Below are 12,895 nucleotides of genomic sequence, written 5' to 3'. Positions count from 1 at the left end.
GTGTCTGCAGACACACTAATCTGAACCAGGATTAAAATGTCCACATGGATGTAAAAGCCCTGTATTTGCTAATCTCTTAACCTTAAAATGTAATTATTGAAGGTCTGTACAGGATTTGAATGAATGACAAATACCTTAGCTCAGCAACAAACTGAATGATCTCTGTGAAAAGGTCATTTTTACCAATGATACATTTGTTAATGAGTTGTATATTTTATAACATACTAATAATTATCTTGTCAACTTGGCACAGTTACATTAGATACTTCTCACTTACGGGTACTAATTTAACAAGATGCAACTCATTAAGAAATTAGATTACTCCATGACTCAATCATTCTACCCAATGATTTCCTCTAAAATACTGTACATTCAAGTTGTCTCTTTATTACAAGAGGTTTTACATAATGACATGTTTTACATTAATTAGTCTGCTATGTTACATTGTTAAGTTGGAAATCAACACCTTGTTTGCCATTTTGTAATAAAGAAAATCAGAAACATTTGGTCAGTAAGAATAATTTGTTGGTCACTGGTCAGTTACGAAAAAAGTCCTTTGTTCTTTTTGGTTTTCTTTGTACAGGCCAAAGAACTTGAACCTCTTGGTAGTTCAGCCCAGTCTGGTAGTTTTCTCTTCGCCGGCTGGCTGACATTCTGTGGAGAGATGAACATGCATTGACAACAATGAGTCCACTAAAAACTATCAAAGCTCTACACTGATTGAGAGACCTTTCTATCCCCAGACCCAGTGTTTCACCACCTCCGATCGCCCCCCCCCCAGTGTTTCACCACCTCCGGTCGCCCCCCCCCAGTGTTTCACCACCTCCGGTCGCCCCCCCCCCAGTGTTTCACCACCTCCGGTCGCCCCCCCCCAGTGTTTCACCACCTCCGGTCGCCCCCCCCCCAGTGTTTCACCACCTCCGGTCGCCCCCCCCCCAGTGTTTCACCACCTCCGATCGCCCCCCCCCAGTGTTTCACCACCTCCGGTCGCTCCCCCCAGTGTTTCACCACCTCCGGTCGCCCCCCCCAGTGTTTCACCACCTCCGATCGCCCCCCCCAGTGTTTCACCACCTCCGGTCGCCCGCCCCAGTGTTTCACCACCTCCGGTCGCTCCCCCCAGTGTTTCCCCACCTCCGGTCGCTCCCCCCAGTGTTTCACCACCTCCGGTCGCCCGCCCCAGTGTTTCACCACCTCCGGTCGCCCGCCCCAGTGTTTCACCACCTCCGGTCGCCCGCCCCAGTGTTTCACCACCTCCGGTCGCTCCCCCCAGTGTTTCACCACCTCTGGTCGCTCCCCCCAGTGTTTCCCCACCTCCGGACGCCCCCCCCAGTGTTTCCCCACCTCCGGTCGCCACCCCAGTGTTTCCCCACCTCCGGACGCCCCCCCCAGTGTTTCCCCACCTCCGGACGCCCCCCCCCCAGTGTTTCCCCACCTCCGGACGCCCCCCCCCCCCAGTGTTTCCCCACCTCCGGACGCCCCCCCCAGTGTTTCCCCACCTCCGGTCGCCCCCCCAGTGTTTCCCCACCTCCGGACGCCCCCCCCAGTGTTTCCCCACCTCCGGACGCCCCCCCCCAGTGTTTCCCCACCTCCGGACGCCCCCCCAGTGTTTCCCCACCTCCGGACGCCCCCCCCCCCAGTGTTTCCCCGCGACCGGAGGTGGGGAAAACACGTAAAATCGTTGTTATTGTAAAGACTCCTTTTTCATAAAAAAGACGTGAACCAAACATCCCTATCAAACCAATATACAACCTGACGCCATTGCAACCAGTTTTGCCTGCTGGGTACTCCCTTTCAAGTTCTTATCATCAACCAACTAAATGTGAACTTCACACTTGTTCTGGCAATGTTCTGGTACTGAGAGCTTCACCAGCTGTCATGTAAAATATGGAAAGGTACTTCAGGGAGAAGCCTGCTCCAAAGTTATTACGGAGATCATGTAGGAGAAAGCTCTGGTGGGCCTTTGTTAAATTGAGTGTTTGTCTGCAGAATTGGTCCCAGTTGTCGCATCGAATTCACAGTTCTTTAGTCAAATAAAATCACATTCCATCTTTCACTCCGATTGTTTCCACCTGAATTGAGTTGTATTGGTGCTAAATGGATGGATGATGGATGAATGCAATAACTCTTCCCCCCCCATTTTATTTTTCCATAGAACCGTTGTGTTTCACATTTCCCAGCTTTTATTATTTGTTGTAAGAAATGTCTTCTATAAATCAAATTAGATTTGAAGTAACTTCTAATATGCGTATTTAACACCCATTAAAGGTATGTGCTGTTAACAAAAACAGCTATTTTTTAAATTTATATTTACCTTTATAAGAACAAGTTATTTTATGGTGAGGTTTGTGGTGTCTCCTGAAGCTAGACAGAGATTAGAAAAAGTAGCTCTGGTGAATAGACCACACTGGCTTAGGAGTCTGACCTACAGTACGTGACCTATTGGATGGGTAAATAGAGACGCCATACAGCCAATAACACTGCTCTTACTGAAAAGCTCAGGGGTCCTCAGTGACTCTCTGTGTCTCCTCAAGTCAGAGATACAAAAATGCTTACAAGGCCAGAATGACTTAAGCTACAAAATGAATAGAGGTTGAGGAATGCACACAAACCTCAGACAATAAATCCCCCATCTGTGGCATCTCTGATATATACTATGAAGAGTTCTAAAAACAAAGCTGGCACAGCTGGTCCTGTGATTGAAAACCAACCACAATAAAATAAACAAGCTGGTGTCAAAACAACTGTATAAAGTCTATATGAGAAATAGATCTCTTGGCCACACAGCATGATAAAAACAGGATCAATCTATTTGATAGGCATGTCATAATGAAGTATAGGAAATATGTACCAGCACAAATTTGTAACGTCCAAATGTGCCGAGAGACAATAATGAATTGCTAGACTGCTACAATTGGTTGGACCTGGAGACTAAACTGGACTTCCAGGATCCTCCTTTGGTCTAGTGTCCGCAGTCCATTGTATGTCTATGTGAGTCTCATGCAAGCAGCTGCATCAATACAAGACACACAAGCGTGCTATCCAAAATCGGATTACCATCCATCACAATTCCTCCTAAGCCGTTTATCTGACCCCTCTAAATGTAATTTCCTTGAGGAGAGCATTTATATTTTTTTGTCTCCCTCAATCTCATTGGTGCTAAATCTTTAGTGACCTCACCGCCACCGCTTGGTGAAGGGGAGAACGGATCCGGTTGTTGATCTATTTAGAGGGAGCTCTAATGCACATATTGATCTACAGGTTACCATGAATAGGAGGCAGGCACAGTGAAGCGTGCGGAGAAGGTGGAAAAAAATAAAGCTTTCAAGTACACATTCACATCAACAGTGAATGATTGAGGGTTTTTCTTTGAGAAACACTGATAAAAAAAAAAACTCAAATTGATCATGGTGAAGAAATGCAGTCAGTTGTGGAGAGACAGACATAACTCAACAGTCTGCTGACCACTGCAGCCCGGTCCCAGCTCTTGACCACTGCAGACTGTTCTGTCCACACCTGGTCCCAGCTCTTGACCACTGCAGACCCTCGACACAGCAGGGGTGTCCAGTGGCCTTTAACCCACGAGTCCCACTACGACGCCGGCGCCATTTGGACTTCTAACCCCTTTTAAACATTGTGTGTTTGAGCTAAAGAGGGCTGAGCCAGAGCGGTGTTTATGAGACAAGGGCGGTTCCCGAAGGGGGCCGGGTCTTTTGACAAAAACGTCTGTAAAATCCGATTGGTTTGAGCTACAATCTATTAAAAAGCTATGAAAAGCTGAGACTCACAAACACACATTTTGTTATAAGAGTCATTATGGTAAGGGGTTTAAAAAAGGGAAATCATATATTGTAATAAGTTGCTGTCAAACTCAACACAGTAGTCACTGACTAGTTGGATATTCATTTCCCATAGAGAAAACCATTTCTGTACTTACAGCCTTCTATAAACTCATTTATCAGGTTTTTGCTTTGGTGGACTTTATATATATATTTTTATTGATTTTTGTCCATAAAACTCATGAATGCAACAGTTTATATCAAATAGTGTTGTGTTCTACTTGTAGCCCTGGTTGTCCTGAACAGGACATGGTACAACAATTCATTGTGAGGCTAAATATAAGGACTGGACATGCAGATAAATGAAAGTCAGATAAATGAAAAGCCGATTTTTGCAGGGGTCTCGGGACTGATGGGGTTAAAGGAGGTCAAAGGGCGCTCAAGATGCTCCCGCTGAGCGCTGACTCCAGGTCAGAGGTTAAACGCAAACCAGCTCCAGGCAAAGCCAGGGCACACTCATCTCGTTAGACGGGGGACACCGCGTTTCCATCGATCCTCCCGTGTGGGATTAGCGAGATCCAAGGGTCACGACCCTCTGGAGAACGTCACAAATAAACAAAGCCCTTTGTGGCGAATAACAATTAACTCTGCATTAACCAGAGGGTTTGTGTGTTCGCCTGACTGGGGCGGGTGGACATCCTGCTGTGGGCTCATCTGGCGCAGATCTGTTAATGTTTTGGATTTATGGTGAATTCCTGCATGTCAGAGCACAAGATCACCACCCGTGTCATCAGGGAGATCTCTTAAGTTGCATGCAATCGTCGGTATTAAACAGCTCTCAAACAATCTGCTCTGTTGCGCTGTGAAAACCACAACTGGCAGAGGTCTAAATAAGATGAACCAGTGGCGACCATCTTATCACCACAACTGTGTGACGGTATTTCTAGTCACACTGCCAGACGGACACCAGAATGACCAGTTAGTGGATGCATAACGCATCCTTTCAGTGGGCCAATGACACTACTTCCCTTTCTATTGAGGACCTTTAGCTACAGGAGTGGGTGAGATAGAATTGGGCTTGATGGACGGTATTACCAACGGGATTTATGCTAATGAGTTCAGCTCCATCCAATTACACGTGGAAATGAGGACCTTAGTGTGGACACCCTGGGAAGAGAGATCAACAGTTGAACAAGAGCACTGACGTTGACCTAGAGAGCGCCACACACTGGAAGTACAGACTGGAGTTTTCCCAGGGTTTTGAAAAGGCTTACTGAGTGGTTTCTTTAATGCAAGGAAAGGGATTTTTGGGAGCCAATTATTAAGTTGATGGAAGCCGGATGCTGATGAGAGCAGATATTTAACCTCCTCTGCCTTATTGATGATTAAATCCATAGTTAATGTCTTAAAAAGTGATCCATTGAAAATAATAGGTATTCATCGCCTTTGTTGAAATGTAAGAAATATTTTTTATATCATCACGTACCCGACACATTGACACTTGTTATGTTTGTGAATCAAACGTGTCTATCTTGCTGAAATAATAGGTCTGGTACATCGTTTCATATCGTGAGTGAAATCCACTTTTTCTAGGCTGAAAGTCAATACATTCTACCTGAGGGGAGTCACTGAAGAGTTCATGTGTGTCCTCATCCAGTGGCTCCTGGTTCCAGGATGCCAGCTTCACTGCACTGGTCTGGGGGACAGCCTTGGCGGCTGCAGTAAGAGCCTTAGGTGCAAGGACATACTCTGAGACGGGACCCACTTCCTACCAGGGAGAGAAAAGACATCATCTTTAGTAGGAGACACATTGACTGAGACATACTGCAAATCATGTTAGTCCACAAATGAAGATAGGTTTCCGCAGAGGTGTATTGATGTAAAAAGTACAGGTTAGTTTTAAATCCATTTGTCTTTGTTAGCTGAACATTACCTCAGGCATTGGAAGATCCCTGAACAGGTCATCCTCTTCCATACTCATCTCCATCTCGTCTGGGAGTCCGACTGCTAACCAACCAACCGGTTGGGGTGGGGATAGCTTGATGGGATCTGGCTGGGCTGGGGATAGCTTGATGGGGTCTGGCTGGGCTGGGGATAGCTTGATGGGGGCTGGCTGGGCTGGGGATAGCTCCACTGGGGCTGGCTGGGCTGGGTCTTTTTCTATCCTCACTGGCTTGTGGACGGAAGATTCTCTCACCGGTTTGTCCTGGAAGAAACACACAAATGAAGTGCCTACTTAGTGCTAGTGAATGATGTCACATATGACTTGAGAGCTGGATTCCATTAGGAGCTAGTATTAACAACTGCAACGAAATCCTACCCAAACTGACAGTGTCAAATATCACTATGAGCCACTAACATGGACTCAACAGCAACGAGGGAGATGACTCCCATGTAGAAGTGGGCCAGTGGTGTGAAAAACCTCCCAAGCTGCTTTCACATCTGGAGAGGGCAGTGGGGCTGAGGACAGGGGCCAGGCTGGGTCATGAAGCTTGGCTGGGGCATGGGGCCGGGCTTGTCGTGCTGCGTCAGCCTTTAAGGAAATAGGTCCCCTGTAGTAATCAGTCTGAGAGGAAGGCACCAGATGTCAGCCTTTAAAGCCTGTCCCCTTAATGGGGACTAGAGCAGCCCGAGAGATTGTGCTCTGCACTGACAAGAGTGGCCATAGAGGGAGAGGAGGAGAGAGGGGGAGGAGAAGAGAGAGTGGGGAAAGAGAGAAAGAGGGATAAAGAGAGCGTGTACAGAAAGAGAGAGATAGAGACTATAGTGCACAACTTTAGGGCTGGAGATGTCATTATACCTTCACCTTGAGGGAGTTGTTATCAACCACACTGAGAAATAAACCGTCACACAGGTGTATTTGAAAGGTATACATTAGCTGAGAAGGCTTTGTCACAGGCACAATCTGAATATAAAATGAAATATATCCATGGTGAATTATGTAGTAACACAATGCACACAACGTGAGTCCATGCAACTTGTGACGCACATTCTTTTAACCTGAACTTATTTAGGCTTGTCGTAACAAAGGGGTTGAATACTTATTGACACAAGACATTTCAGCTTTCATTTTATTTGTAAACATTTCTCCAAACATAATTCCACTTTGGCATTATGGGTTATTGTGTGTAGACCACTGGCACAAAATCTCAATTTAATTCATTTAAATTCAGGCTGTAACACAACAAAATGTGGAAAAAGTCAGGGGGTGTGAATACTTTAAGGCACGGTAGATAGATAGTAGCGTCGTTCATCAGTAGTGATATTTACATCAAATGATGGCTCCATTCTGGGCTTGATAAGGATGAATAAACTACCTGACATCAGTGCATTTCTAATCAGAAAGTAGGATCCGTGCTGACTACAGGGGAGCGAGACCCTCATGAGACACTTACACCAGTAATACCCCAATGAAGGAGAAATAAACCAAGGGAATACAGTGGTGTAACGCTTCGATCACGACAGCGTCACTGCATTTTGGTACACCACATGGTCTGGGGCGGTATGTCACAGCATGATTGGACTGCGCTTGTTGTCATTGCAGGCAATTTCAACGCTGTCCATTACAGGGAAGACATCCTCCTCCCTTATGTGGTACCCTTCCTGGAGGCTCATCCTGACATGACCCTCCAGCATGACAATGCCACCAGCCACAATGGCACCAGCCATACTGCTTGTTCTGTGTGTGATTTCCTGCAAGACAGGAATGTCAGTGTTCTGCCATGGCCAGCGAAGAGTCCGGATCTCAATCCCATTGAGCACGTCTGGAACCTGTTAGATCGGAGGGTGAGGGCTAGTGCCATTCCCCCCAGAAATGTCCGGGAACTTGCAGGTGCCTTGGTGGAAGAGTGGGTTAACATCTCACAGCAAGAACTGGCAAATCTGGTGCAGTCCATGATGAGGAGATGCAATGCAGTAATTAATGCAGCTGGTGGCCACACCAGATTCCCGACTGTTACTTTTGATTTTGACTTTTGTTCTGGGACACATTATAATATTATATTTCTGTTAGTCACATGTCTGTGGAACTTGTTCAGTTTGTCTCAGTTATTGAATCTTGTTAAACAAATATTTACACATGTTAAGTTTGCTGAAAATGAACACAGTTGACAGTGAGAGGAAATGTATTTTTTTGATCACAATTTCCTTCCCCCATCTCAAAATGGATGTACCATTATTTCTTTGCTCCCGCATCAGCGATGCAGCGCACCTCATAAAACGGGATTGCTGTCCTTGTAATGAAATCATCAACTTTACCCTGTATATCTAAAAATGACCATAAAACACTGCTTGTTAACTAAAACTATTTCGGATGGTGAACCTGAAACATCTCAATCAAATCTATTGTAATCCCCGTTCAGCAGGTTATAGCCAGGTGAGTTCTCTTTTCTATTCTGGTAAAAACACAATTTCCAACAGCACCTATGTCATGTGATAGTTTTGTGGTCACAACTAATAAAGCCGTATATCGTACAAGCCATTTTAGCATTTGAATGCTGAAGGCAAAGAGCAGATGTGCAAGATCAGGTCACATGTCACATAAGATGTTTTCGGACGGCAGACTGTAATATAAGCAACGACTGTTAGTGAACCGGCGATTCGTAACGTTTGAATTGCTTTCCTGACCAATGCATCCTACATTTGGATCAGTTTGGGGTCCGTGGACCGATGCATCCTACATTTGGATCAGTTTGGGGTCCGTGGACCGATGCATCCTACATTTGGATCAGTTTGGGGTCCGTGGACCGATGCACTAGTATCTTAAACACTTGAATCTGGGACCGATGCGCATTTGTGAATCGTTACATCCCTAGATAAAAGCGTCTGCTAATTGACAGATATTATATAACAAAAATCTTATATTGACCTCGGGTTCTATCCAGGTGAGCTCAGGCTGCTGTAGGCTGGTGGAAACAGCAGGTGGGGCCGTGGGCATCCCCTGTCTCTGCAGCAGCTCCACAGTCAACTGGATGAGGAAGGTGCTGATGTCGTCGGGGACTCTGGCTCGAATGGCCTTGATGTCACTGAGGTCTGGGGAAAGAGGATACGTTAGTCGAGAGCGACACGGTTTGTCAGTGTGGAGAGAGAGGGGGGGTTCTCAATTAGATTTTTTTTTAAATATCAGAATTAGGCTGCCTGTATTAATGTAGCCGAAGCGTCTCAGAGTAAAAGTACAGATCTTGGATCGGTTTGGCCTTTTACATCATATTGAAAAAGAGGGGGAACCTGATCCAAGAAAAGCACTCCTTCTCAGGAGTTTTTTCTGATCTGGGAAAAATGTGCTGGCCCTAAACCATGTCAGGACGTGATAAACAATCTTATCTTGGTAAATAAAGTTGAATGTAGCCTGGGTCAGTCTGTTTCTGCCCCTTCACAATTACAACAATGGAGTTGGCAAGAGCACCCCCCTATCCACATCGACGGGACAGTAGTGGAGAGGGTAGTAAGTTTTAAGTTCCTCGGCGTACACATCACGGACAAACTGAATTGGTCCACCCACACAGACAGCGTTGTGAAGAAGGCGCAGCAGCACCTCTTCAACCTCAGGAGGCTGAAGAAATTTGGCTTGTCACCAAAAACACTCACAAACTTTTACAGATGCACAATCGAGAGCATCCTGTCGGGCTGTATCACCGCCTGGTACGGAAACTGCTCCGCCCACAACCGTAAGGCTCTCCAGAGGGTAGTGAGGTCTGCACAACGCATCACCGGGTGCAAACTACCTGCCCTCCAGGACACCTACACCACCCGATGTCACAGGAAGGCCATAAAGATCATCAAGGACAAGAACCACCCGAGCCACTGCCTGTTCACCCCGCTATCATCCAGAAGGCGAGGTCAGTACAGGTGCATCAAAGCAGGGACCGAGAGACTGAAAAACATCTTCTATCTCAAGGCCATCAGACTGTTAAACAGCCATCACTAACATTGATTGGCTGCTGCCAACATACTGACTCAACTCCAGCCACTTTAATAATGTAAATTGATGTAATAAATGTATCACTGGCCACTTTAAACAATGCTACTTAATATAATGTTTACATACCCTTCATTACTCATCTCATATATATATGTATAGACTGTACTCTATATCATCTACTGCATCTTGCCATCTTTATGTAATACATGCATCACTAGCCACTTTAAACTATGCCACTTTGTTTATATACCCTACATTACTCATCTCATATGTATATACTGTACTCGATACCATCTACTGTATCTTGCCTATGCCGTTCTGTACCATCACTCATTCATATCTTTATGTACATATTCTTTATCCCTTTACACTTAGTTATTACTGCATTGTCGGAACTAGAAGCACAAGCATTTCGCTACACTCGCATTAACATCTTGCTAACCGTGTGTATGTGACAAATAAAATTTGATTTGAGCATAAACAGATCTGGGACCAGGCTACAGAAGGAGACAACAGATCTGGGACCAGGCTAGTGTTTAATGTAGAGTTTTTCTCAACCTAGATGAGACTGAGATCTAATCTAATTTTGAGCGATACAGGAAGTGACATGTCCGTACCAGAGTTGACAGGGTGTGACTGGATGATGCGGATGACAGTAGTTCGTATGGCGGTTGTTAGACCAGCTCTCTCTGTGTCCAGTGGGTGGTTTGCCCTGAAGGCCTGGATCAGCTGAGTTTCTAGCACAGCAACGGGTAAACTGCGCACATCAGACACCTGCCTCTGAACACAACACACACATATCTTTAAGAACAACACATTACATGCCTATAGTGCTCATAATGGACGGTGTCAGTTGAAGAGCACAGTAGGTGGAAATTGAATTCAGGTCTGTGCACCTAAATCGTCCATCGTCCTCAACGTCCAGATATATGCATGTTAGTGGTGGTATGTATATCAAATTTGAATACAGCCCTAAATTGAAAATATATATATTTTTTATTATACCAAACAAGGTAGAGCCGTACTGGCCTGGTTTGACTTCCACCATAGTTGCAGAAACTGTAGGGGGGAAGGCTCATGTAGAAAGATTCTCCCAGCAAGCATAGCATGCTTCTTAATGGTATGACATTGTGAAAAGGATACGATCTCCAATTGAAATAAATAAAACCAGATGGCCATTTCATGTAGCCAGGACTAAACAGGGCTCTCTAACCATGCTCTTGCCCTCCTCCTGGAACAGTCTGTAGGTGATGGCAATACTGTTAGGTAGAGAGGAGGACCTCCCAGTCACCACCCCTCTAACGCTCTCTGGACCTGGGGCTGAAGCCAGAGTCGAGGAGTCCACCTGGACAACAGACAAGAGTTTAAGACATTGTTGAACACCCTGTACAAATACCAGCCAATGTGTTGTTTGCCATGTTGTTGGTAGTAGAATCTGGGAAAACACATTTAGGAACACGTAATGAGGCCAATTGTTATGATCATGTAGGATTAACTTATGGTTTATGATAGTTGAAACATAGCCTATGCCTGTCTCAATTATGGACATGGCTTACCTTCAAGTTGTGAAGCTCACAGAAACTTGCTATGGTTTTGAGGAGGGGTATAAGCATGCTGGACTTTGCCTCAGAAACACCATCCACCTGCTTCAGACTGGACACAGTGCACGGCCTGCAAAACACCAACACCATCATCAACTAGCAAAGAGTACACAGATTTTTTTTACTTTCAAGAATCTAAAATACATTTAGATTTGTTTAACACTTTTTTGGTTACTACATGATTCCATGTGTCATTTCATAGTTTTAATGTCTTCACTACGTTTCTACAATGTAGAAAAAACCTTGAACTAGTAGGTGTCCAAACTTTTGACTGGTACTGTACATGTCCCACTAAATTCAAAACGAATTATGACTACCGACTCCTGAAAAGTGAACAAGACGAAGTGAGTCACCATACATGAAGGCAGACCCCCATCAACCCAATGTACCTCATCTTGGCCATTTCCAGGAGGATTTTGTTGGTGGCCAGTATGGCCGGTGGGATGTCCTTCTCACTGGCCAGTTTCTGTCGTTCAGCAACCAGCTTGGCGTACAACGCCGTCTATGGAACAACAAATTACAGATATTTACAAGAGAGGAACATCAGCAAGAATCAACAAATGATGACGTGTAATGCAATGAGCTATAGGCAGCATACGAGATGCCTGCTTTTCTTTTTAATCCTATCTGAAATTACAGTACACTGACTATGAAACGAGAGGCTCTGCAAGATCACGTTTCACAGCATATATTTCTATGGGAGGCAGCACATTGATGGGAACTTGAATACTTATTATGGACAATGATCTTGTAAGTGTTCTACATATGATTTATTTTGTATTATTTTCTTATGTCTGCCAGTCTTTGTGCAAATGTGATGTGTGTCACTGTACTTTGTCTTGTAATTGATACAATCGAATTACCTTTTGGGAACGATAAAGATTTATTGAATTGACTGGTTTCATCAAATAGAGTGCACCTTAAGAGAGTAGGGATTATTGTTCTGTTGACTCTACCTGCAGTTCAAGCTCTCTGGCGGAGATGGGGGCTGGCTGTGGTTTGGACACCGCTACCTGGGTCAACAACTTGGATGGCGTCCTGTCACTAAAAATATGTGACGAAAAGCCATCAAACCCGAGAATTCACATCTTCCTATAACCTAAGGGCTGGTTTCCAGAACAGAGATCAAGCCTCGTCTTGGAATAAAAAGCATTCATCAATGGAAAAGTTCCATTGAAAGGGTTTTTTCGTCCAAGACTTAACTTGGTATCTGGGAAACCATACACTTTTATTAAAATATTCACCTATTGTGTTGTTTCAGAGGTTTCTCACTACAAAATTGGATCCGAACAAACTAAGTACACATAAACACGCAAATATCATGTCCTCTATTCTCCACATCAACCTCTTCATACCTGCTAGATGACATGTCCAACTTCTGGATAGATTTGCTGTTCACTGGCCTACAACAGACATTTAACCCACTGTTCTGTGGAGAGACAGGAAAAATCACAGTTGACATATTCAACACTTATTGACCGTCAAACATTTTCCATCAATAACATGCACTTCAATAGTGTTGTTGGATGAAAAAGTATTTCAGTTGGCACTTAAGTGTTACAAAAAATGTAAATAGGCCCACCATAAACTAAGTACAA

The 12,895-nt window shown here is 44.7% G+C and overlaps 1 protein-coding gene across 3 annotated transcripts in view; it reads right to left on the bottom strand.

Annotated features, from left to right (window-relative positions):
* Nucleotides 1-367: 367 nt before the first annotated feature.
* wrn (WRN RecQ like helicase) overlaps nt 368-12,895 on the bottom strand; it is a 40,672-nt gene continuing 28,144 nt past the window's right edge. For all 3 annotated transcript variants that reach the window (XM_020457743.2, XM_031802812.1, XM_031802813.1), the window contains exons 27-36: nt 12,653-12,726; nt 12,254-12,341; nt 11,687-11,799; nt 11,253-11,367; nt 10,910-11,041; nt 10,314-10,476; nt 8,644-8,807; nt 5,710-5,982; nt 5,392-5,544; nt 368-654 (exon numbers count right to left, since the gene is read on the bottom strand). In XM_020457743.2, coding sequence (XP_020313332.1) covers nt 541-654; nt 5,392-5,544; nt 5,710-5,982; nt 8,644-8,807; nt 10,314-10,476; nt 10,910-11,041; nt 11,253-11,367; nt 11,687-11,799; nt 12,254-12,341; nt 12,653-12,726 — 1,389 coding nt within the window. In that variant the 3' untranslated portion in view covers nt 368-540. The remainder of the gene's footprint in view (nt 655-5,391; nt 5,545-5,709; nt 5,983-8,643; nt 8,808-10,313; nt 10,477-10,909; nt 11,042-11,252; nt 11,368-11,686; nt 11,800-12,253; nt 12,342-12,652; nt 12,727-12,895) is intronic.

Source organism: Oncorhynchus kisutch, linkage group LG23 (assembly GCF_002021735.2).
Source record: "Oncorhynchus kisutch isolate 150728-3 linkage group LG23, Okis_V2, whole genome shotgun sequence".
Classification (NCBI taxonomy): Eukaryota; Metazoa; Chordata; class Actinopteri; order Salmoniformes; family Salmonidae; genus Oncorhynchus; species Oncorhynchus kisutch.
Note: the sequence above shows the minus strand (reverse complement) of the source record. Positions and strands in the feature narration are given on the sequence as shown.